A 26,073-nucleotide genomic window follows, 5' to 3' on the forward strand; every position below is an offset into this window, starting at 1 on the left:
GGTCTCTTCGTTCTTCTCCAGGTCTGTCATCAGGAATTCACATACTCCTCACAAGCGAATTCTTCTTTCCTCCACTATTCCCTTGATAACAGCTCAGTTCATAGCATCTAATCAACCGCCCTTTGTCACAGTGCTGGCAGCCACTCCTTCCAGTAATGGGGCCTACTGCAGTGCTATTTGCTTTTTTAATTTTTATTTGTAGTGCAATAAAGAGTTTATTTCAGACTGTTTGCTCTTACGAGTCTGGGCCGGCTCCAGGATACCACTCGATGGGAGAGATGTGGGCATATCCAACATGCTCCCTCCCAGTATCCCCCTTCTGGGGTGGACCAGCAGGAACTGCCGAGGCTTGGGAAGCCTGAGTAGGGGCTCAGGGAGTCCCAAGGTCACACGTGTCCAAAACTTGTGCCCACTGGTCCTTATCTGGACCTCAGTCACTAACCCAAATTCTGAAACAGAACCACACACGTGACTTTTATTTCTAACTAGCTCCAACCCATTCTCAACTGAACTTGACATTCTGCCATCACGCCTCCTATACCACCTCTAAGCTTCCACTTTTCTCATCCGTCATGGTAGTTCTCCAGCCCCAACCCCTCACTGAGAGCTGGGGGAAAGGGCAGACGCTGTAGCGGCCCTGGCTTCTCTGTGACTGTGGCCGCGGGGTGCCTTGTCTGCCCTCTCTGAGGCTTAGCATGTTGTCCCTCCTGCACCGCTCATGACTCCTGCCCCCAGCCCTTTCCTCAGCGGCTTTCTCTGCACGGCCTTCCCAGGATCTGCTGTCACTCCTTGGGGTTGTGGGGTGAGCCTGGTCTGCGTGAGGACTGGGGAGAGGTGCAAGGGAGCCTGCCAACTCTCTCTCTCTCTCTCTCTCCCTCTCTCTCTCTCTCTCTCTCTCTCTCTCTCTCTCTCTCTCTCTCTGTGTGTGTGTGTGCATGCGGGTATGTGCACTTTAGAAAGGGTCAAATTGCCCTACCTGGTTTGGCTCAGTGGATAGAATGTCAGCCTGTGGAATGAAGGGTCCTGTGTTTGATTCCGGTCAAGGGCACATGCCTTAGTTGTGGGTTCAATCCCCAGTGTGGGACGTATAGGAGGCAGCCGATCAATGTTTCTCTCTCATCATTGATGTTTCTATCTCTCTCTCCCTCCCTCTTCCTCTCTGAAATCAATAAAAATATATGAGGTGGGGGAGGGGGAAGAAAGGGTCAAATTGCAGAGGGAGTGGAGGGGAGCTGGAGAGGAGATGGGCACTTGAGCCTGGGCTCAGGGGGTCTGGGAGAGGAGTTGGATGGACAGCCTGGGCAGGTGGGGGCGGGGCCTGCAGGGTTGTGCCAAGTTGCTGTGAAGGGCACTTTGGAGGAAGAGTAGGGGGACCAAGCCTCCCTCCTATCCTTCCCCCACATTTTCTGGGGTCAGGCTGTGCCTCATCTCAGAAATAATCTCTGTGCTTCTCTGGGTCCTCAACCTGCCTCTTCCCCTGTCCTCGGACTCTGTTCATTGGTTTCTGGAGTTTCTGTTTCTGTCTTAGAATAGAAGCAAATACAACCCAAACCATGGGGTATGCAAAAAAGAGGGGCTATTCTCCCCTGGACAGCTCTAAATTTCTCAGGGAAAAGCAGGGACCCTCTTTGGAAATGTGTGTATTGGGCCCGAGGTCATAGCCTGGCCTTCTGCCTCCTGTCTTTCTCTCAGGACCCCCAGATGAGCCATTGGGTGCCACCTGTGTTCCTCTGCCTCTTAGTAATCCCTGTCTCTCCTGGGGGCCCAGAGGGAACCCCAGTAGTCTCCAGATTCTGTTCAGGCCTTTATGGGACCTGAAAGGGAAGTGGTGGGGAAATAGGATGTTTGGGTGGAGACCGGGTCAGGGAAAAGGAGAGAGAGGAATTGGGTAGGGGTCCTCCCAGGAGCGGGCCCTCTTTCTCTACTGAAGATGAAGCCCAGAGAGAAGCTTCAGCTGTGGGATGTTTCCAGAGGGAGGAGGCTATGGGCTAGGCCTAAACTAAACTGATACCCAGTGCCCTCACTCTAAGACTGCTGCACCTCCTCCCTCCCTCCCCTTCCATAGCCAAGCAGAGCTCAGGGCACAGGCAGGAAGGCTGACAGCTTCTTTTATGGGCCCCAAATTGCAAGGAGGTGGCAATTAGCCCTTAATGGGTGAGAGGAGAGCAAAAATGTGCCTTGCCTTTTGAGGCTTGAAGGGGCCCCTGCATGGTACCCTCAACAGTGTCTGTTCTTCTAGGAGCACCTCGGCCCTCAGTCTTCCCCAACTCCTGTCTCTTACACTCCAAAAGCAGGACCCTCCCTCCCCTTCTACCCCCCTCCCACACACACACAGGAAACCTGCTTCTGATAGACCCTATCTACTGGTTCAATATGGTCTGAGAGCCCCACTCATTGAAAAGAGCTTCCGACCGAAACCGGTTTGGCTCAGTGGATAGAGCGTCGGCCTGCAGACTGAAAGGTCCCAGGTTCGATTCCGGTCAAGGGCATGTACATTGGTTGCGGGCACATCCCCAGTGGGGGGTGTGGGTGTGCAAGAGGCAGCTGGTCTATGTTTCTCTCTCATCAACGTTTCTAACTCTCTATCTCTCTCAATTCCTCTCCGTGTAAAAATAAAAAAAAATATATTAAAAAAAAAGAAAAGAAAAAAGCTTCCTGTGTCCTCTCCCCAGATCACTGCTGGGAGCTCTATAGGTGGTGAGCTGAGGTCGAGGAACAGGAATTCAGAGATTACATTTGCCATCGGATTAAGTTGCTTCATGCCCATCAGATGGGCTCATGTGTATTTGTAACTCTCCCCGAGATCTCGGGCCCCCAGTCAACATGTGCCACTGGCATTCCCCAGAGCACAGGGATAAACATTCTAGCCGAACTTGGCTTTAGCAGATGGAGGCTGAGGTCTTTCTGCATCACAATAAAACCTAATGCATCCTCCTGCCCATATAACTCTAACCCACTTTGTAACCCTAAGCATAGGCTATTCTAATTCAAATTCAAAACGCAATTCTAACCCAGCTGTCATCCCAGTTCTACATTAATCTCCACCCATCCTTTGATTGTATTTCAAGCTTAGCTGTAAACCCTATTCTGTATCATAACATGGATCCCATCCATCAACCCTAGCCTCCGTTCTGGCTGTTATGCTAACCCTAATCTCAACCGTAATTACCATCTCAACCTCAAATCTGACCTCAGCCTCATAATTCCAATTAACCCCAACCTTCACCCCAACCTTCATTCCAACTCTAACATTAGCTGAAATCAGAACTCAATTAAACTCCAACCCTGCACTTCAGTTTAATGGAACAATGGCTTTACTCCCTCTTCCCGGTCCCATCTGCTCTGCCTTCTCCCCATCACTGACCCTCCATGCTTTGTCTCCAGCGGTCAGCCTAGTAACCCATGGGGTCACCACACCCCTTTCTTGGGCCACTCTGGATCAAGAATCATGATGCCTGGGTGCCCCCCACTTGGCCAGGCCCCAGAGCAGCATCACCTGAGCTGAATCTTCATGCGTCTCCTGGCCCTTGTTCCACATGGTTAAGTGGGACAACGACCCCTGCTTTCCGGAGTGTGCAGGGCAATCCTATAAACCTCCAAAAAAAAGAAAGAAATGAGGGTACTCATTGTGTACATCAGTGGGCCTCAGAGCACTCTGCTATGGTTGGGGAGTGGGTGGAGGGGGTTGGAGCACAGCCATGTAGGAGGTCCTTGTGCTTCCTTATTGTTCTGTCTCATTTTTCCTGGAGGAGGAAGCCCTGGTAGTAAGTCATCCCTCTCCCATGACTCTTCTCCCCTCCTTCCTGTGCCCTGGTAGGGAAGGGATGCGCTGTTGAATGGGGCCACTCATGACCCCACCCACCTCTCCTGACGCACATGGGAGGTCCAAGGCCTGTCCTGAGGACCCCCCTACCCCGGACCAACTGGCAAGGGCTGCCCCTCCACTTCCTCAGCCCCCCAGGACCCTCCCACCCAGCTGGAACTTGTCCGCTCAGTCACCCCAGTGAGCAGGCCGGGCTATGCGGGCCCTTGGTCTCCCTCTCTGTGCACAGAAGCAAGGATACCAAACAGTCCCTAGAAGAAGTGCACATGGGCTTAGCCGTCCTCAGGGGAGACGTTGCACACGCCGGTGAATGGGCACACACAGGCACCCCCTTCCCTGTTCTCCCAGCACCCCCTCACGAACCTCTTCACTTGCTGGACCCCCTCCACACACCCGGCCCTTCTCCCCTCGGGCCTCACAGAACTGGCTTTAGTTCTGTGTGGGAGTTTGGGCTGGACCCCTCTAATACCCCAGCTCCTATGGATCCCTATCAGGGGTCCTCAAACTTTTTAAAGTGGGGGCCAGATCACGGTCCCTCAGAGAGCTGGAGGGCCGGACTATATGAACTACTAATTCCTACTGTAACACCTTGGCTGCGCTCACTGCCCAAAAAACCTGGCGGGCAGGATCAGACTCCCCTGGGGGCTGCATGTGGCCCGCGGGCCATAGTTTGAAGACCCCTGCTACATCCTAGGAGCTGGAGGATGACCTTGCATCAGGTATTGTTCGGGGCATGGAGGGGGCAGCCTCCCAAACCCACCTCTTCCTCCTCTCGCTGAGCTCAGCAGGGCTGACTTTCGTTGAGGGGCCAGAGGCCTCAGGGGGAAGGCGGACTGGACAGCCCTGAGCCCCTTTCCTCTGTCTGGGCCTTCCCTCCAGCCCGAGTGCCCCTTCCCTGGTGCCCCTCCCCACAGACCCCTTCAGAGGGTCAGGGACAGGGAGAGGCAGGGTGTGGAGAGGGAGTGGGACCCCTATGCCCTGAGGTCAGTGCTAATCCTTCAAGCCTGGACTCCCTTCTTCGCAAGCTTGGCTTCTCTTTCCTCTTCCATGCTCCCCTGGGGAGGAAGGTAACAAGCCCGAGTGGCGAGGGGAGCTCCGCAGATGCCATAAAAGGGGGTGACTGTTGCCACTGAGGACGGGGCAGGAGGAAGTGGAGGTTTAACAGGTGCCTAATTACAAGTCCACGGGCAGCCCTGCCCCACTCTCTGGATAGGGAAGAGCTTGGGTGCTGGCTGGGTAATGCCTGGGTAGGCCACTCTGTCACCCCGGTAATTAGGGTTTTGGGGACTCCTCCCCAAGGCGGGGACCTGGCCCCCTCCCTTCCATAGAAATAACTCTGGCTGCTCCCCAGCCAGGCCCTCATTGCGCCTTCCTACCCCCCGGGGCAGTGTCTGGGCCCTGGTCTCCCCCCCTCCACCCATCCCTACACACCACCACCACCACCACCATCACCGGCCTCACCGCCCGCCCCACTGCCGCCGGCCCGGGACACCCAGCCAGGCGGAGGAGACACCGAGCCTAGAGACATGGGCGTCCGAGGAGTCTTCCACCTTCTGCTCGTGTGCCTGAGCCCAGGTACGGGGCGGGCAGCAGGCAGGGATGCCGCACGCTGGATGGCAGAGACAGGGGCACTGAGGGGCGAGGGGAGGAGCCTGGCGGTTTCTGAGATGCCCTGGAGGGGCGCAGCCCACCCTTGCCCTGCTGCCACCAGGTTTGGATATTGCCAAGGAGTCTCTCCCCAGGAGAGCCCCAGGCCCGGAGTTTGGGGCAGAGGTCTCGGGTGGCCCTCACTGTGGGGCTTGCACTTGCATGCACCTGCAGTGCCTGAGTTCCGGGCCATGGAAACTGGGAGTGGGGTGGATGGGGAGGTGAGCAGCAAAGCCGGGTGGGGGCTGAGGAGGAGCCTGGGAAAGAGTGTGTGTGTGTGTGTGTGTGTGTGTGTGTGTGTGTCCAGCAGGAGGGCCCCCACCCCAGGCCAGAGCCAGGGCAGGAAGCTGCCTGCAGAGGGCAGAGCCTCAGCACTGCCAGTGACAGCCCTGACCGGAGACCTCCCCTCCAGGCCTGTGTTGTGAGGGTTCCGGGAGTGCTCCCCTCCAGGATGAGGCCGGAGGAGGAGGGCGGGGACAGCAACTCCACAGTCTCTTCACTCCGCTGGGGCTTTCGCTGAGGGCAGGGCTCAGGTTGGCTGGCTCCCTGCCCAGGTTGGGGCAAGTCTCAGCAAGGGCCACTCTGTGTGGGCACTTGGCTCGGAGACCCACCCCGGGGTCTGGGCTGGGGGCGAGGGAGTGTGGGGGAAGGAGCTTAGAAAGGGGGAAGTATGTTCAGCCCGTGTGTGTGTGTGTGTGTGTGTGTGTGTGTGTGTGTGTGATGAGTTTCTGGCAGAATGTCTACAACTCCCTGTTTGGTGAGAGCTGGGCTGGCGGAGCCTGTGCAGGAAGCTCTGGCCATGCCAGTGGGAACCTGGCACATCTCCGTGTGGGTGGCACTTGTCCTGGGTGTGTGCTGCGTGTATTTATGCACCGATATCCTCTTGGGGGGGGGGGCTCCTTTTCTCCCCTTCCTCCCCGCTCCTTTTGCACCTCCGGAGGGAGGGTTAGGAACTCTGGAAGCAGCTTAGAAATTCACAAAGGATTTTCAGTCGAGAATAGGCACTGCTGTTGAGGTGACATCCACAGAGGGCGCAGCCCCTGGGGGATGACTAGTCAGAACCGCCTTCTTCCTTGCAGCCCGCTGGGATTTCCTCCCCTCTTCCTGAATCGCCCTGCCCAGGGAGATTCCTCTCTGGCTCTCTTTCCTCTCTTCCCGCCTTTCTCTTCTCTCCTCTTCCCTCACAGCAAGAGAAATCAGGGTGAGACACCAGGAAGAACTTCCCCAGGAGTGTAAAGGCGAGCAGAGAGATTGGAGCCCTTAGGAAGAGACTGAGGAAGCTTCTAGAGAGATGGAACAGCTGGGTTAGGCTCCCGGGCCTGGGACAAAGGAAGACACGGAGTCTAGTGCGGGGTGCAGGCACTCTTCCAGCTCGCCCCTCCTTCCAGGTCCCTTCCCTGAACACTTACCCTCCGGTTGGTCGATCGGCTGGCCCCTGGCTGCAGGAAAGAGTCCTCTCTCTGTAGGCTGCTTCCAGAAGCCCTTAGGGCGGAGGCTCTGCTCTCCGGGGAGTGCTGGCTCATCCTTGCCTTGCCTTGCGCCGCCCCAGGACCTGGCAGATGGCATCTGGATCCTTATCTCAGAAATTGAGCTGATGATCTGTCTGGGGCTGGAGGAGGCCTCGCCAGGTCCCGTTAGGGCCACAGCGGGGAGCCTGCCCGCTCTGGGTGCCCCCGGAGCCTAGCGGGGTTCGAGTGGGGCTGACGGTCTAGCCAGGGTTCTGAGGGGCAAGTTCAAGGCTCCCTGCCCAGGTTGGGGCAAGTTCCCTGCGCTGTTGGGTGTCGCAAGAGTGCGTGCTGGCTCTTTAGAACCGGGTAAGCTCCTGCAGGTAGGCTTGGTCTTGAATGAGCACACACGGACTATATTGTGTGCAGTGGGCGTGTCTTCTGGATGAATCTGGACTCGTGTTGGTGTGCAGACGTGTCTCTGTATGAATCTGATAGTATTCGTGTGTAGGAAGGTGGAAGCCCATTAGTGCGACCCTGCATTTGGAAGGTTTATAAGACCGTGTCTATATGTGTTTGGCTGTGGCAGTGCAATTGTGTGTCTGTGATGCTGTCTAGCTGTGAGGTGGGTCTCAGGAGATAGCCAGAGAAGGGCAGAGCAGAGTGAGTAGCTTAGATCAGGGGCTAAGACTCCAAAGGACTTGTTGTCTCTCAACAAAGAATGAAGGGAGTGATCCAGGCTGGGCCAAGGGGTCTGGTGAGCAAGGGGTGCAGGAGATTGGGAGGCAGAGCCTACTTGCCCTACCTGCCAAGTAGGTTCTATTCCTCTCTAGGTCCAACTGGTTGGGGCTAGTGCTTGCCTGGGGCTTCAGAATAAAAAGGAGAGGAGCTCAGTGCTGAGTGTCCGGACCCCAGGTCCTCACCCAGGCTGACTCAGTGGGGTCGGCTGGCAGCAGTGGGAGGGGACCTGAATGGAGTGAACATATGGGGCAGCTGTACCTGAGTCTCACAATGACCAGAAGGCAGGACACGCAGTCCACGCTGCTAGACGTCATCACACAGGCTCATTGTCCTATAGATGCACGTGGTCTCAATTTCAGGCACACCATTATTCACGGTCACACACGAATTCAGCTCAGTCATGGCCACCCACTGTCATGCACAGGCATGCATCATCACTCAGAGCCCTGACACAACCAGGCACCTGCTGTCACTCACAGGCATACAGCCCCAGATGGGCACCATCATACGCAAGACGCACATGGACATTCCAGTCTTCCACTCCTTGGGATGGGAAGGGACCCCAGAGGTGATGCTGTCCAATCCTCCTGCCTCCAGGTAGGAGCACTTCATGTGGCCCAGACAGAGGCAGCTTTTAACCAGCCAGGCTCCTCTATCAGAGCATTTAACAGCTCTGTGTGCTCCATGTGCACACTGTACACACACACACACACACACACTCACGCACGCTCACAATCATATATATATGGCTAGTAAGCTAAGTGTCCAACAATCTGACCAGTCGCTATGATGCGCACTGACCACCAGGGGGCAGACGCTCAATGCAGGAGCTACCAAGCTGCAGTGACTTGGCAGCGGTGGTTCTTGAGTGACGCACCCCAAAACCAGAGAAGAGAGAGCCCAATTCCTCACGGGGCTGCAGGATTCCACCTTCAGCCATGGGTCATGTTGTTGCTGGGGCACTCTCAGCCCCAAATCTGGTTACTGCTCACTGTGTTTGCGTTCCACTCCCTGTATGATAGCAACTTTGCAGAGTGCCCTCTGGCACTCTGGGACCCCTCAGGGGATGTCGGAGAGCTGGTTTCGGTCTGATCCCTGCAGGTCAGGCCGAGGGACCCCACCTGCTAGAGGGACCCCACTCACTCTGCCATGGTGCCCCCCTGCTATGGGAGATTGGCTCCAGGGTGTGTCTGGCCCGTCTCACCCAGTCCCACTCTGCTGGCCACCTTCTAATTTTCTTTCAATGTGCATGAATCTGTGCACCAGGTCACTAGTATAAATATAAAAGCTGACAACCTACCTGGTCATGGCATGAGTATCCTTACTGTACACATAAGCAGCCACAAATACTCAATATCACTCATGTATTATACTTGAATACATACTCTTACATGCATACACAATCATGCATACATACAAGCATAACTAACAGCTATAAATAAATATACAAACAGGATTCAGATGCAGTCCTACACATCATAGAATATGATGCAAACACACATGTGCACACAAGCCTGCATATACTGCTTCATGCACACACACAGAAACACACTCGGAGCAGCCCCTCCTTCCTGTGGAACCCCCGCTGAGCCTAGGTTGTTGCTGATGCTGATAGAATGGGGGAGGGAGTAGCTGAAGCCGATGACCCAAGTTCTGGTTCAGTTCCCCCGACCCGACCCATTCTCCTCTTCCCCTAGCACTGCTGTCTGCTGTGCGGATCAACGGGGATGGCCAGGAGATCCTATACCTCGCAGAAGGTGATAATGTAAGACTGGGCTGCCCCTACATCCTGGACCCTGAGGATTATGGTCCCAGTGGGCTGGACATAGAGTGGATGCAGGTCAATTCAGACCCTGCACATCGGGAGAATGTGGTGAGTCCTGGGCACATGGTGCCCCTTACCCTCACTCCATGGTCTACCTGATGGCCAGCCAACACTCTGAGGAGAGAGGGGGGCACAGATAATAAAACCAAGACCTTGAACTTCCCCCAAGGCCTCTTGTGGAATGGGGCAACAGGGACGAGAGCTCTGCAATCACTCCAAAGGGGTGGTGCCTGCCTTCAGAAGTTCCCATGCCCTGGCCGGGTGGCTCGGCTGGTTGGCGCATTGTTCTGTATACCAACAGGTTGTGGACTTGATTCCTGCTCAGGGCTCATACCTAGGTTGTGGGTTCCATCCCCAGTCAGGGCATGTACAGGAGGCAATGGATCAATATTTCTCTCTCACATCAGTGTTTCTCTCTTTCTCTCTCTCCCTTCCTCTCTTTCTAAAATCAATAAACATATCCTTAGGTGAGAGAACAAAAAAAGTTCCCAACTCGCCTTTATGTTTTCCAAAGTACTTGCTCTTACTTGGTCCCACCCATTTTGTAAGGGGTCAGTGGACCAGGCATCATTTCCCCACTTTTCAGCTGAGAAAAGCCAGTCTCAGAAAACTTGAGTGACGGGCCCACCTGGGCCTCCTGGGCTCTGCCTGCCTCACCACCCTGTTTTCCTCTCTTCCTGCAAGTTCCTCAGCTACCAGGACAAGAGAATCAACCACGGCAACCTCCCCCACCTGCAGCAGAGGGTTCGCTTTGCGGCCTCAGACCCCAGCCAGTACGACGCCTCCATCAACCTCATGAACCTGCAGGTCGCCGACACGGCCACCTACGAGTGCCGGGTGAAGAAGACCACGATGGCCACCCGGAAGGTCATTGTCACCGTTCAAGGTATGGCTCATCTCCGCTGGGCTCCCCGTCCCCAGGCTTCAGAGCCAAGGCCAGCATGTGCCTCTGGGCCGAGCCTGGCTCACAACTGCCCGCTTCCCTGCAGCTCGGCCCGCAGTGCCCATGTGCTGGTCCGAGGGCCACATGGCGTATGGCAACGACGTGGTGCTGAAGTGCTTCGCCAGTGGGGGCACCCCGCCCCTCTCCTACAAGTGGGCCAAGATCAGCGGGCAGACCCATCCCTACCGGGCGGGATCCTACCACTCGCAGCACACGTTCCAGTCGGAGCTGTCCTATCAGGAGTCCTTCCACAGCTCCATCAATCAAGGTGAGGGGGGTGGGAAGAGTGGGTGGTCAGGACTTGTGGGGCCCGCTGGGGCCTCCCTGAGCCATCAGTGGCACCAAGTCTGACCTAGAATCCCTGGAGGAGATGCTTCCTCAGAGCCTGTTTCAGAAGCTGCTATGGAGAGAAGAGGAGGCAGAGGGGCGGGGCGGGGGCAGCCCAAAGCGGTGTGGCTGGTTTGGAAAGAGCGCAGTCTGAGATTGACAGCTGAGCTGGGCTTGAGCCCTGGCTGGACTGTGGACTGCAAGAAGCAGACCAGTGGCTTACCCTTGGCTCATCCTGCAGGAAAAGGGAGTGAGAACATCTTTCCTCCAGGGGCCTGTGAGGATGACATGGGGTGAAGGGTGCAAAGCTGCCGGCATACAGAGAAACCGGCTAGCACTCAAAACCCAACAGCAGGAGGGGGCCCTAGAATTCCTCTGCTGTGACCCCAGCTTCACCGTGCAAAGGAGGAGGCCGAGGCTCAGAGAAGGGGCATGTTTCTCGAAGGCCACACAGTGCATTAGTGATGTCTCGGTCCTGTTGCTGGTGGAAGGGTTCTTTTTTTAAAATTTAAATATATTTTTTATTGATTTCTGAGAGGGAAAGAGGGATAAAAACATTAATGATGAAGAGAATCTTTGATTGGCTGCCTCCTGCACGCCCCCTACTGGGGATCGAGCCCGCAACCTTGACATGTGCCCTTGATGGGAATCCAACCCGAGATCCTTCAGTCCGCAGGCTCTATCCACTGAGCCAAACCAGCCAGGGCCGAGGGGTTCCTCCTACCTTCTCTGTTTCAGCAGGGGGAGGGTAACTCACCTGGGGTGTGGAGTGGACCCGAGTATGTGTGCCCATACTGTCCCTCCTTCCACCCCTCAGTGCCCACGCAGGGGTGAGGCGCTCAGACCCCAGGCCCCTCGCCTCACGGTGGGCCTGTGGTACCTCCAGTTTCAGGTGTGTTTAATGGCGATCTGGTGCTGAAGGACATCTCCCGGGAGGATGATGGGCTGTACCAGTGCACCGTGGCCAACCACGTGGGCTACAGCGTGTGCGTGGTGGAGATGAAGGGCTCAGGTAGGTGCCTGGCCTTGGGGGCCCCATAGCGGGCCTGGAGGGGCCGGGCCGTGTTCTGGAGCCTGAGCTGGCTCTGCCTGCCCATTGCATCCCCCGTAGGCCTCTGCCTAGGGCAGGTGGGAAGCCCTGGGAGAAATGTGCAAACAGAAGGGGTTAACTTGCATCTCTCACCCCTACCCACTCCGATCTTCCTCACTGAGTGTCCCAGGGCCCTGAGCCCCTTTCCCACAGAGCTTTCTGCCCTGGAAGAGCCTGACGGGCCTTTCCTTCTCTCCGCAGACTCCAGGCGTGCGGGCATGATTGTCGGCGCGGTGCTGGGCTCGCTGCTCCTGCTGGGCTGCCTGCTGCTGGCCATCTGGGCGCTCACCTGCTGCTGCTGCGGGGGAGCCGGCGGGGCCCGAGGCGCCTTCGGCTATGGCAACCGCAGCGGGGCCTGCGGAGGGGCCTGCGGAGACTTGTCCAATGAGATCAGGTAAAACCTGATGCATGCTGCATGCCGCTGCGGACAGGGGACGGCGCCCTGCCCCTCCTCACCCCCGCCCGCCCGCCACTCAACCTGGCCCGCCACCGCCACGGAGCGCTGGGACCGCGGCTGCCAACCTGCCCCCCGGGCCGCGGTGCTCATCTCCCGCCTCAGCCCAGACTCCAGCTCCACCCCCGCCCCCTCCGCCCGCGTGCGCCCCCCTCTGGCGCGCCCCTCTCTGCCTAGATTGTAAGCTCCTGGAGGGCAGGGCCTGCTTCCCCACGTTTCCCCTCTGGGGAGTGGTGAGAGCTCTGGTCGTGTGCTTTTAAAAATATTTCTTAAGACTAGTGCTGCTAACTTATATTAGAAACAAACTAGAAATAAAAACAGAACAAGACTTGCAGTGCTAATGATTGTAGTGCCGGGATGGGACGGAGGAAAAAGTGAAGATTGCGGGCGGGAGGTGAAAAGAGAGGGGCGCACCGGAGGGCAGGGCAGGGAGTGAGGGGAGAAGGACCAGGACAGCATCTCCCGGGTCCCCGAGGTCCCCATCTGTCCCAGCTGGTGGTTGGGGGGCAGCATCCGAAAGGGGCTGAGATCGCCTGCGGGGGAGAGGAGGCGGAGGGCAGGCGGGCGAGGGGCCGGGCCGGGAGGCGCCGCGGGAGGGGGCGCCGGGAGCCGGGGATGCTCAGTCCGGGCTCCGCGGGGCCGGCCCGCGGGGCCTCGGAGCCGGCTCCCCGCTCACCGCCCGCCCGTTGTCTCCGCAGAGAGGACGCCGTGGCGCCCGGGTGCCAGGCCCGCGGGCGCGGCAGCCGCGTCGCCCACCTGCTGGGGTACCCGCCGCAGACCCGCCGCTCCCAGCGCCGGTGCGCGCCCCCGCCCTGCGGCCCCGAGGACGTGGCGCTGGCGTCCCGCGCCGCCGCCTGCGAGGCGGGCCCCGCCCCGGTCTACGTCAAGGTCACCGGCGCCGAGGACTGCGCCCGGGGGCCGCGGCCGGGCAAGGACGGCCTGGTGGTGTGAGCGCCGCCCGCCCGGGCCCCCGGGGCTGCGGAGGCGGACGGAAGGCATTCTCCTCGGGACACGAGTGGGGAGGCAGAGCCTGCTCCCCGGAGTGGGAGGTGGGACGGGAGGTAAAGGCTCCTCGGACCTCCCACACCCCCTGGTCGCAGCGCTCTGGGAGGAAGAGGCGAGAGCGTGCCTGAGGGGTTGGGACCGAGGCCGGGAGTCCCAGGCCGAAGCCGAGGGCCCGGGGCCGGGCGGGTGGGTTCTGGACCGGATGGTTCGGGGTGAGATCCGGGCTCTGAGCGGCAGTGTTAGCGCAATAAAGACCGAGGACGACGGCGGCTGTGGCTCACCGAGGGCTGGGCAGCGCGTGCGGAGGCTGGCTTCGGGTTGTGGTTCTGCATCGTCCCGGACCCTTTCCTCCTTCGATACACAGATGGGGAAACGGAGACCCCCCCTGGCTGGATTGAAAACCCAGAATCCCACCTTCCTCGTTCTTTCTAGAAGGTCAGAAGGGGTGGAGGACAACCTCTTTGAATGTTTCCAGACCGTTCTATAGGCACTATTCTTCCTCCTGCCCACATCTACCCAATCCTGACATTCCTGTCTCTCCCAGATGTAGTCTTCCCTCTGGACAACTGGGAAGGGACTCAGTCACACTCTGGGTAGAAAGACCTTGGAGGGGGGGCTACCCCACACCCCTTAATGGAAAGGGAATCGACATGTATTGGGCACTCAGTAAGTGCCAGTTGCTTTCTGATATCTTGTCTTATTGAATCCTTACTTTAGTCCCGAGGTTGTGCATTATCCCATTACACAGATGAGGAAACTGAGGGTCAGAGGGATTAGATGTTCACCCTTTGAGAGAGAGCAAGGCAACACAGGTAATAATTTAGACAGAATTAGTTGGTCCAGGCATGTTGGATGCTAAGACGTCAGGCTGTTTCTCTAATATTTGAATTCTTCCTACAGCATTCCCAACAAAGGCCATTTCAACCTTTTCCTGAATTCTTTTCATGGCAGCACCTGTCTGCCAGTGTAGTCCATTCAGCCCATGACTATCGGAGATATGTTTCTTCTACCGAAATCATTTTGGCCCCTGTAGATCCATGGGTCCACGTTCTACCCTTAGGGAGCCCTAAACATCATGTCTCCAATTCCACCGCCTCTCGTGGAACGGCGGCTGAACTCCGTACACGGTGGCTGCCCAGGCCCACAGCAGCACCTGGGTCTGGTCCGGGGATCGAGGGTCTTCTGAAGAGCATGGGATCTCATAGTCAGGTCTGCCTGCCTCTGCCCAGCCACCTGCTTGTTGACAGCACTGAGCTTCCTTCTCTCTTTGCCTCTTTTTCTCTTGAGGCAAAACTGGGCTTTCTAATTCTCCTTTCTCCTACCCTGGGGCCACATGAGGTATGGGTATGATGGACCTCAGAATATCTGGGTTTAAAATGTTAAAAAAACAAACAAACAAAACATTTTATTGATTTCAGAGAGGAAGGGAGAGGGAGAGATAGAAGCATCACTGATGAGAGAGAATCAATGGTCGCCTGCCTCCTACATGCCCCCTACTGGGGATCAAGCCTGCAACCCCAGGCATGTGCCCTTGACAGGAATCGAACCCAGGACCCTTCATCCCGCAGGCCGATGATGCTCTACCCCCTGAGCCAAACCAGGTAGGGTGAGTTTCACATTTCTTAACTGAGCAAGCCCAGAAGCGCTGCTTAGCTGTAGGTAACGAGGAGCCCCTGCTGCTTGGCTTGCCTTGACAAACCTGTGAAGGAAAAAAGAGAGACAGTGGTGGCACAGAGGGAGTCAGGGACAAAGGTCTTGAGTTGGGAATACAGGCGGTGATAGGGTTAAACATCAGGGGAGCAGAGAACCGCAGGAACCATCCATCCCTTCGTTGATTTGCACACACTTGTACTCATACTGTGCTTTCTTTCCCGGTGAGAGCCTGGGATACCCTTGCGCTGGAGTTTCCCCTGCAGCCAGAAGATGGCTTGTTAGATAGTTAGGTCTTTGGCAGGGCACTGGGCCTGGCACACTTCTGCCCTAAGACAGAGGACTGACTAGGATGGCTCGGGGCCCTTGGGATGACGCTGAGGAGCCTCCTGTTTGGCCTCTAGCAGGGCAGTGAGGGAGGGAGGCAGCCAGCTGGCTGTAGCTACGGGCTGTGTCGAATGACATCACCTTCCCTATTCCAGGAACCAGGGAGTCATGCTCAGACTGAGCCTTCCCTTAAAGGGTGAGAACAGCGAGGCGCTGGTAAGAAAAGCTCACTAATAAGCAGTGAGAGAGATTGTAGAGACTCTGGAAAAGCTTCCTGGCAGGGTGACTCACCAGGGAAGCCAGGGAAGGTCTCCCATCCCGGCTGGACGGCAGTGATTATGTCATCGCCACTGCTGGGAGCAGCGAAGGAAGATCCTGCTCCCAGGAGATTGCTCCAGGGACCTTTTGGTCATTTGCTGTTTCTCCTACATGAAACCGCATTAGAGTGGGAGAGAAACACTTGTGGTGGAAAATGTTTAACAGCGATTTTGGGAGAAGGTGGGGGTGCATAGGAGGCAGGGAAGCCTTGGTGTATAGCTTTTGCCATTTCTGTGCTGTAAGTTCTCCCACCATGGCTGACTTAGGCTACCAATGTAATATTCCTGGCGTGGAGTCGGGAGAATGAGCAGTAGCACCCACTGTAGAGTATTTCCACTGTCCAGATACCATATGTGTCAATAACCTCAAGTAGTGAGACAAGAGGGAATCATCCTATCTAATAAAGAGGGAATATGCTAATTGACCTTCACACCATCACAAACATGGCAGCACCCACAGCTAATAAGGAGAGAATATGCTAATTGAGTGACACCCCCTCAAAGATGGTGGCACACACAGCCACAAGATGGTGGCACTCAGTCCTCTCAGCCTCACCAGGGCAGCAGGCTTGTGGCAAGGCTGGGCTCCTCCACCTGCTTGCCTCTGGAGTCCCCCAGTCCCCTCAGCTCCCCCAGCTGCCCAGGGCCAGCCCAAGGTGCAGGCAAGCTTTGGATGGTGGCTGCCCAGCCGTCCAGGGCCACCTGATGCTCAGGTATCTAGGGCGGCAGAGGCTTGCGCTGCTGGCAGCGACAGCAGCAGAGGTGTGATGGGGTGACCCCTTCCCTTGATTGCTGGGTCACCTCCTACCCCTGAGGGATTCCAGACAGTGAGAGGAGGGAGGCAGGCCAGGCTGAGGAACCACCACCTCCAGGACATGAATTTTCATGCACTGGGCCTCTAGTAGTGAAATAATTAGGAAGTGATACATTTTGAGTACTGATCTCCTTTGTTTATGTAACTGATTTAATTGTAAGTTTATGTCATTTGATTTGTAATAATGGCTGCAAAACTTAGGTGGATCATGTCACCAGGCTAGAGGTCTGCACACGTGCTGCCTCAGAAGGGGGGCCCACCAGCACAGTCCCCATTCTTCTGTTTTTCCATAGAGACACAAACAGTACTGAGTCAGTTGTCTCATTCTACTTCCCAGTTCTGCCTTTTGTGTCTCGCTTCAGCCTCGCTGGAGCTGAATGCTAGTTGCCCTGGTCCCTGAAACATTTTCTAGGTAATGTCTGTGTCCTTGGTAGCTAACAGAAACCTAGCTTCGCATCCAGCCTGGGAAATCTAGTCAAGAGACATTCTGGGTCCTTCCTGACTCGGCTCCTTCCCTGACCTCTTCCCCCGGTTTTAGAAAGTCATCCTCTAGTCATCTTCTTGTGAGCCCCAAATTCTCAGGACCGTGGGTGGGATGTAATCACAGCGAATTTCTTTCTCTGAGCTCCTGTTAGAGTAGCTGTTGGCACGCACGCTGCCCAATTACATTGCAGTTGCTCTGGGCTCAGGCAGGCTGGGAGGAGTCTGGGGAGGGAGGACTATTTTTTCTTGCCTCGCTGGAAACAAAGGAGTTCTGAGAGTTATCCATCTGTGTGGGGGCGGGCAGCAGGATCTGAACTTGAGCCCTGACCTCTGCGCGTTCTTTCCTGGTGAGGCCCTGGGACAGCCTTGCTCTGGAGTTAGCCCTGCATCAGCCAGTCTATCTGGAGCAATCATCTCACTGGTTCCTGGTGTGTATGGAAACGAAGCTGACTCCATTTGGTGCCTCGCAGTTAGATTAGGAAGGAAGTGTGAAGGGAGAGAGTGAGGACAGAGGAAGGACCCAATCAGGCAGGTGGGCGAGTTGGGAAATCTGGGGGAGCGTGGGTGGTCCCCGTGCCTGTCAGGGGCAGTGACAAGATGGCCCCTGCCACCCCTCTGCTGCCATTGCCTCAGCAGCCTTCTTGGGTGCATGTTGGAAGGATGGGAAGGGCGGGATACTGAGTGCACATGGGAGAGACCAAAACCCTTGACAAGGCAGGAGATGGAGTGACAAGGATGGGGCCAAACTGCCAAGCTCATTTCCCAGAGGCTGAGTTCGGGGTGACGGTGGGCTCTTGCGGGCGTCTTTGGGAGGAAAGAGAAAAGGAGGGGGAAGAAGACTTGTAATAACTATTTGTGAGTTAGTCACCATCACATATGCCAAGGAAAAGACCTCCATTTTGGAGTCAGAAAGACCTGAGTTTGCAGTCATTTCATAAACTCCAAAGCCTCAGTTTTTTTAATCTGAAAAATGGCAAAGTAATAGAACTTTTTTTGTGAAGTGCTTGTTCTAGAGTCTGGTACATGGCAGAGACTCCATAAATACTTGATCCCCAAGTCTCCAGTCCTCAAAAATGTAGTTTTATCTCCCACAGAATGGCAGGCATAGAGGCAAAGATCTAACACACAAAGGTTGGAGTGGAGGCTGAGGCAATTGAGATGCACAGAGAGGAGGTGGAGCAAGAACAATGAAGCTTTGGGATTGAACTTGGAGCTGGCTCGGGGTCTGGGGGAAGAGACGTGGAGCCCAGGAAGCAGCAGGTAGAGAAGCAGGAGGGGGGCGGGCCTTGCCGGAGTCCCGGACTCCACACGCATGTGCTGGATGGATGTAATCTCGTTGCTAACAGTGACATTAGTGAGGACCGGGTGCACCGGAAACACGGGTTGGGCAGGGCCCCTGAGTCAGGGGACAGGCTGCCAGGATTCTGAGGGCCCCCTCCCTGAGGCTGGGGCTGGGCCTCCCGTGCCTTCCCAGCCACCTGCTCTCGGTCCTGGCACCACGGCTCCTGCTGCTGCCCTCGGGCCCGGTGCCCACTGTGGTGCCCCCTGGATCCTGACCCTGACAGCACCTCCCAGGTGTATGGTCCCCCTGAAGGCTCCCCACACGGCTGTCCCACAGCTGAGGAGGCCCCTCCTAGCAGGGTGCACAGACACCCTGGGAGAAATATCTAGTCTTGGAAGTGAGCTCCTTCGGCTCACCACAACCCCCACTCTCTCCCTTCTCCTCCTGTCAGTCCCTACCCTGGGCTGTGCCCTCCCTTTGTCTTGCCTGGATGCTACCCTAAGCCTGGTGGCCCTTCCTGCCGCTGACTAACTGGCTCCATGGCTTTTCAAATGCTGGGTTTCGGTTTCAGCCCCGGCCCCCACCTGCTTCAGCCCCTGTGCTAAGGCTGTTGGCTTTGCCTGTTAACTCTCTCTGTCTCTCGTTCTCTGTCATCCTCCTTCTCAGGCTCACAAAGGCAGGCGTGCATGTCCTGTGTACCATCCAGGTCCCAGCCTGCTCCAGGACAAGGAGGCATGGCGCTCACTGTCACTTTTCCCTGTCCCAGGCATGTCTGTGGGCTCCTGCCTCCAGCAGACCAGACTTCCACGGAGGGCAGGGCTGGGCTACCTTCCTCCTCAACAGTCACTCCCTTGAACAGCTCTGAAAATCCCCGGAGCCGACTGTCCCTCACATTAGTGTGATGCCCACAAATTGCACTAAAGACTCCTCCCCGAACTGGGGGTGCTGACAATTACCGAAGCCGTGGTGACTCCAGGAGCACGTGATGGAAAAAGGCACACAGATCCCCCCACACCCTTCTCCAAAGTCCAGGGAAAACTGCCCTCCCTGAGAGGGCCCTCGGCCGAGGAGCAGAGTCAGGCCGGACGGGGAAAGGTGAGACTGTGCCCGGGCCCCTGGCCCAGCAGGAAGGCCATGGCAGGCAGGGCTCTGCTGGGCAGGGCCCCGTGCTCTGCTCCTTTGACACCAGGCCCCTTGGGGAGCTCTTCCCTGCTCAGCGTGCAGGCTTCCCATCAGTTTATTACGGACTCGAGGGGAGGCCATCTTTGGGATCACCACCATGAAAAAACTGAGCAGCAGGTCCTTGGTCGGGAGCCTCCCCTGCTATTATAACATTGTTCCTGCGGGGAAACCAGACTTTTCCCTTTCCACTCCATCAGCCCTTCCAGGGAGCACAGGATCAGAGAAAGTGGAGAAGAGGGCTGACACCCCCCCCCCCCAATCAATCTATAATCGGTATGTCAACAGCACCCACATTTATGCACCCAGGCCGGACCTCTCTCCTACATTCTGCAGTCACTCACTATGATGAACAGACATCTCAATGTAGCAAGCCCCAAACACTGCCCCGATCCTCCCTCAGCCTGCTCCTCCCGCCACCTCCCCCATTTCAGGTGATGGCAACTCTGTTCTTCCGGAGTCCCCTTCTTCCTCTCTCTGCTCTCCCCACCACCGCCAGCCCGCCAGCAAGTTCTGTTGGTTCTGCCTTCAGAGAAGATGCACAGTTCTGCCCTCCTCTCTTCCCCATAATTATTTCCCGGCTCCCAGCCACCATCATCTCTCTCTCTCTCTCTCTCTCTCTCTCTCTCTCTCTCTCTCTCTCTCTGTCTCTCTCTCTGTCTCTTTTAATATATTTTATTGATTTTTTTACAGAGAGGAAGGGAGAGGGATAGAGAGTTAGAAACATTGATGAGAGAGAAACATCGACCAGCTGCCTCCTGCACATCTCCCACTGGGGATGTGGCCGCAACCAAGGTACATGCCCTTGACCGGAATCGAACCTGGGACCCTTCAGTCCACAGGCCGACGCTCTATCCACGGAGCCAAACCGGTTTTGGCCCACCATCATCTCTTGCCTGGGTTCTAGCAACGGTGTCTCAGCTGATCTCCCTGTTCCTTTCCTTACCCACTACACTTTATTGTCAAAGGATAAGCCAGAGTGATACTTAAATCATTCTCTTGTTCAAAACCCTGAAGTGGCTTCCCATTTTACTCGGAGCCAGGCCGAGGTCCTTACACCGACCCTCCAGGCCTTCCATGTCCCCTTAGGGACCTAAGCTACTGTCCTTCTTCCCCTGGCTCTTCCCATTGAGCCACCCTGGCTCCTGTTTCTTCCACCTCATCAGATACTTGCTGTGGCCCTTTACTTTGCCAGAATAGCTTTATTCTGGATTTCCAAATGGCTAGCTCCTTACCCATTTCAAGACTTTGCTCAGCCGGGACTGGTTTGGCTCAATGGATAGAGTGTCGGCTTGGGGACTGAAAGGTCCCGGGTTCGATTCTGGTCAAGGACATGTACCTTGGTTGTGGGCATATCCCCAGTAGGGGGTGTGCAAGAGGCAGCTGATCGATGACTCTCTCATCGATGTTACTAACTCTCTATCTCTCTCCCTTCCTCTCTGTACAAAATCAATAAAATATATTAAAAAAAAAAAAAAAGACTTTGCTCAGCTATTCCCCTGACCCTTGTGCTGTGAGCTCCTCAAGAGCAGGGATCTCGGTTTTACTCATTCATGTACCTATGCTCCAAAACATACCAGGCATACAGTAGGTGCTCAATAAAATTGCTTCAAATAACAAAAGAAGATGGGCCGGGACCGTTTTGGCTCAGTGGATAGAGCGTCGGCCTGTGGACTGAAAGTTCCCGGGTTCGATTCCGGTCAAGGGCATGTACCTTGGTTGCGGGCACATCCCCACTGGGGGGTGTGCAAGAGGCAGCTGGTCGGTGTTTCTCTCTCATTGACGTTTCTAACTCTCTGTCCCTCTCAATTCCTCTCTGTGTAAAATCAATAAAATATATTTATAAAAAAAAAAAAAAAAAAGAAGAAGATGGGAAGAGACGAAGCATAGCAGGAGCAGGTAAGTCCTCCCCAGGCCCTGGAGGCAGGAGGACGTTAGTACGGAGAAGCCTGTTTCCTTGTGGGCGTCCGAGAGGCCCGGAAGGCTGTCGGAGCCCAGTCAACTGATTTTGCTGCTCGGAAGCGGGGTCTCCAGGTGTCAGAACCTCCCCACATGAGACTCTTGGCTTCTCGGTGGAGGGGATGTCTGAATGGTCGCTTATTGTCCACCTGTGTGCCTCCCCGACCCTGGGCATTGCCCGCTGCTGGATGAGGTGCTTACCGTGTGCCAGTGGTAAGACTGGGGTATGGAATCTGGCCCGCCCAGGCACTCCCAGCCTCACTAAGGACACTATTAACCTCATTTGGAAAAATGGAAGAATGATACATGCGACTGTTGATTCAGCTTCGTGCGAGCAGGGAGCGTGGATGCTGTGAACCCCTGAGGGCAGGTTTCAGGGAGGAGTACCTAGGGCTGGGCTGGGAAGCTTTGCCTGGAGAACAAGATGGATAAGGGCTGTGTGCTAGGCCGGGAAGGAGGGGAAGAGCCTGGACAAAGCGACAAAGGACATGAGTTTGTCAGGTGCAGGGGACAGAAAGAGCTACCATGGGCTGCTAATTGCCGGGCCATCTCCCTCCTCATGCTTCCCGAGGGCGGGGCTGGGGGAGAAGGGAGTGAAGGTGTGCCTGTGGGCTGGAATGGTCCCCAGTGAGGGGTGTGGGTGAGAGTGGAGGGGTGTTCCTTCCTCCATATTCCAAGCTGAGGGGCCTAGTTCTTCTGCTAAAGAATGCCCAGCGAGGCCTCATTCCCTGCCTTTCTCTTCACCCTTCCTTGACCCTGACCTTGACCAGTGCAGGAACACTTCTCTTCAGCACAAGGGACAGAAGGACAGGCTGACACAGCCCGCCAGGAATGAGGCCCTTCTCTGGGGGCAGCATGTGGCGATGCCGTTCCCTGAGGCTGTGTCTGAGGGCGGGATGTTCACTGGGGTCAGGGATGACATGGCCACAGCTCCCAGCAGTGGGACACAGCAGGCTGCCAGCACCCTCCTCTGCTGGCCCAGCACACTCCAGCCCGAAGACGCTGACTCCTGCTGCCCCGACTCTCTGCCTGCCCTTCCCTTCCTTAGGCAGCTCATTGAACATGGGACACAGTTAGCCCGGAGTGGCTGCGAAGCCAGAGGTTCTCTCTGCTGCAGCCCTACTCTAGCTGGGAGGCCCCCTGCCTGCAGGCACCGGTCTCCATCCCGGAAACCGGCACCTCCTCACAGTCCAGCAAGGCACCTCTCACAGCCCTTCCACCAGCCACTGTGACCTCCAGCAGACCCCAAAACTGCCCTTTAGCTACGTTCACACTAGGGGTGCACAGATAGGTAGTTTGGCAAGGGGCTTGCTCCAGATTCCCATGTGGACAGGGAATCCCATGATTCTGGATTCCTAGTGCATTACAGGCCCGGGACAGTGGCCCTCTTGCCTTGGTGGAAGGCTGGTACTGCCTGCGTTTGGCCCCCTGGGAGTAGCTGGTGAGGGGATGGGCTGACAGACATCCTATTGTGCTCATCCTTTCTGGACATAGTCCCCAGAGGAATAAACTCTCCACAAACTGCTGCCTGGGGTTCGCTGAGGCTCTAGCTGGCACCTCTGGGCTCCGGTGTGCACCCAGCCCCTCTCAGAAGTGGGTGGGAGACAGCTCCGCACCTTCTCCTTCTCCTGGGTGCTCAGGCCTCAGGGCACCTGGCAAGCCAGGAGCTCAGCCCCATCCCTGCACCTCCCCTCTTCCTGGAGTGGCCATCTGCTGTCAGGCTTGCTGTCATCTTCATCTCTCACATCCTCATGCTGAGCCACCGCCGTGCTAGGGATCTGGACTCTGGGCTCCATGCTCAGGAGGAGTTCAAAACCCCCAGTGTGAGGGGGAACGGGTAGGGATTTTCTGGGAGAGTTGGGCTGGAAGGCTGATATCAAGTTTGGGCAGGAGGGATCCCAGTGTATTTCTGAACTAGAGTTTGGAAGACTCCTGAGGGCCTGAGCAGCCCCAGGGAGTGGGTGCAGGCCTGAGGCCAAGAGGCTGGGCCAGAGGGTGGGATGGAGCATTTCAGAATCTCACTCCAGGCATCCAAGAGGGTGGCGCCAGCCCTGCCTAGAGCAGGCTGCTGCCCCTCTTTAGTGTCACCTAGAGGGAGCTCTGAAGACAACCTACCTGCCTGGGATGTCTTGGTATTTTGTGAACTCAGTCAATGAAGAAGCCCCTGATGCTGCTCTGGGAAGATGGTGCCCAGGGAGCTACCATGCCACACTGTCTTCTCTTCCCGCCAACGGAAGCTCTACTCCTAGCCAGAGCCTCCGTCCCTTCCACCACTTCCCTGTGGACCTGCCGGTGCTGTCTGGGGACAGAGGTCTCACGGGTTAGGAGACAGCTCTGAACACATGCAGGGGGCTGTGACATGGCTTACTCCTTGGAGTCACTTATTGACACACTTCTCCACTAGCACGTAACCTCTCTGAGGGCAGGGATGGTGATGCCACTACTTAGACATCTCTGTGCCCACGTGGGTACTGGTGGCCAGTAGGGGATCAGTAAACGCTCCCGGAATGAACAGACACATGCACTTGCCGCTCTATAGATTCCTGTTCAAACTTCCTGTTGTACTTTATTTTGTTAAACCAACTCCACTTGTGATAAGATATCTTGCAACTCCTCCCTATGCCCCTAAGGGGGGGATTCTTGACCCCTGCTAGGCTGATCAAGCTCAATCTGTTGGAAATTTTAATCTTCAGTGAGCAACAGGGGAACAGAAAGTATTCCTGGGGCCCTTGAGGAGACAGAAAAGCCATATGATGTCACCTGAGGCCACCGGCTTGTCCTTCCTGAGCCTGGTTGGTCAGTTTTCCTTCATCTCTGAGTGCTACAGGCTGACTCTGTGTGTGCTCCCAAAATGTATATGCTGGAGCCTACTCCCCAGCATGATAGTGTTTGAAGGTGAGCTCTTTGGGGGAGGGGGACTAGGTCTTGAGTGTGAAGCCTTCATGAGTGGGATTAGTGCCCATAGAAGAGAAACCCAGGAGCCCTCCCTCACCCTTTGTACCTTGAGAAGACACAGCAGGAAGATGGCTCTCTATGAACCAAGAAGTGGGCTCTCACCAGACACTAACTCTGCTGGTGCCTTGATCTTGGACTTCCGGCTTCCAGAACTGTGAGAAATAAATGTCTGTTGATTATAAGCCTCCTAGACTATGGCATTCTTTTACAGCAGCCTGCACTGACCAAGACATTTCTCTACCCACGCCTTTCTAATAATTCCTTCTTTTGCTTTAGTTTAAAACCAGAGTTGGCTTCTTTGCCTGCGTCCAAAGAACTCTTAACTGATACAAGTGTCCCATTATTCTGAAATATTCTAAAGAACATGATTTCTTAAATGGCGCTGTGGTCGCATTCATTTATCTGACTGCTTTTATGCTCTTCTGCTTTCGTACTACGACTCCCCATTAATCTCTCCTTTGTTTCTAGCTCTGATCTATTTCCTGATCTATATACTGAGGAGAATGGCAGAACAAAGGGAGCTAGATTAACTCTACTTTATTGTTTCCGACACCCTAGCCAGATCCCTTCAGTGGCCTCTTTTGTCCCACTGTCTCTGCACTCATTCTTTCTTTAATTTTTAATTCCTTCTCCATGTCAGAAGGATCTTGAGGGGTGTCTAGGGCAGGAATGGAAGATTGGTTTAATCTTGGCTCCCCACTTCAATGAACTGTTGAGGTTACTTGATGTACTGCATGTGGACTCAGTGGGAAGAGTGTGCCACAATTAATTTATCTACATTCAACATGGCCTTGGGAGGCAGGTTCTTTATTGAATACAACTTCCCGCCAAACTTGTGCAGGGTCTCCTCTATATAGCATTGTTCTGAGGTGATTTCTGCTTAGGCACATTCATTGAAACAGCTCACTTCCTATTCTACATTTGTTATTAAGTCCTTCCTGGGAAGGGGCTAGACTGATTTAGAAAGTTAATGCTGACTCTGACTCTGCCACTGACTTAATTATGTAACTCCAGCGAGTAACAATCTATTTGGACTTCAGTTTTCCACCTGAGAAATGAAACATGAAGTGAGTAACCACAAAGTCTCCTTCCAGCTTTGGCTATTAGTCATGAGTCAATATTTGCCTTTCAGTGTCATGTTCCCCTGGCGTCAGCTACACAACGTGGCTTGCAGGAGAGCCTTTTGACTATCTGGGGACTTGTGGCCATCCAAGCTGTTGGTTCAAGGTGAAACATGACCGGTTTCTTTAATCGTTTCTCGAATGATTAGGCTTTTAGACTTTTCACCACCGTGGTCATTCTCTTCTGGACGTTGACGTTTTCCAGTGTTTCCCTGGAAGTGAAGTGCGCCTTCCAGAACCCGACAGCCGGTTGTGCAGTGAGAGTGTCCCCACTACTCACCCCTGTGCTCCGTCTGGCCCTCCTGGCAGACGGGACCCAGGTGAGCAGTGCACAATCTGAGGGGAGGCACCTGCTGAGACTGTGCCGGATCTGGGGATGTGCTGTTTTAGAGGCCCTGTTTCAGGCTGCATGCAGAACAGAGCTGGAGGGAGATGGTGTTTCTCTGAAGACCAGTAAGTTACCAAGTGCTGATGAACCGAACAGGTGCTACTTCTAATAACAGTGGGAGGAAGATCTGCCAGCGATGTCATGAATGTTTGCAGCCATTGTTTTTAAACAAGGCACTGGGTGCTCCTGTCTCCATTGATTAAAATGATGTCTCTTACCCTTTTCTTTTCTCTAGCCCTCTCCTTTCTTTCTGACATCATGTCACATGACACCTTTGCCCCAGCAGCTCTTGTATTTG

General features: G+C 55.4%; 1 protein-coding gene across 1 annotated transcript; it reads left to right on the forward strand.

Annotated features, from left to right (window-relative positions):
* Window positions 1–5,349: 5,349 nt before the first annotated feature.
* On the forward strand, window positions 5,350–13,507 carry VSIG8 (V-set and immunoglobulin domain containing 8; the record flags this gene model as incomplete). Its single annotated transcript, XM_084866541.1, has 9 exons — window positions 5,350–5,398; window positions 5,645–5,691; window positions 7,020–7,103; window positions 9,308–9,529; window positions 10,166–10,367; window positions 10,471–10,692; window positions 11,638–11,763; window positions 12,043–12,235; window positions 12,994–13,507. The coding sequence occupies 9 exons, from the start codon at window positions 5,350–5,352 to the stop codon at window positions 13,244–13,246; spliced, it is 1,398 nt and encodes a 465-aa protein (XP_084722667.1). The 3' UTR covers window positions 13,247–13,507.
* Between the last annotated feature and the right edge of the window lie 12,566 nt (window positions 13,508–26,073).

The sequence above is a fragment of the Pipistrellus hanaki genome, assembly GCF_964339955.1.
Source record: "Pipistrellus hanaki genome assembly, chromosome: 18".
NCBI lineage: Eukaryota > Metazoa > Chordata > Mammalia > Chiroptera > Vespertilionidae > Pipistrellus > Pipistrellus hanaki.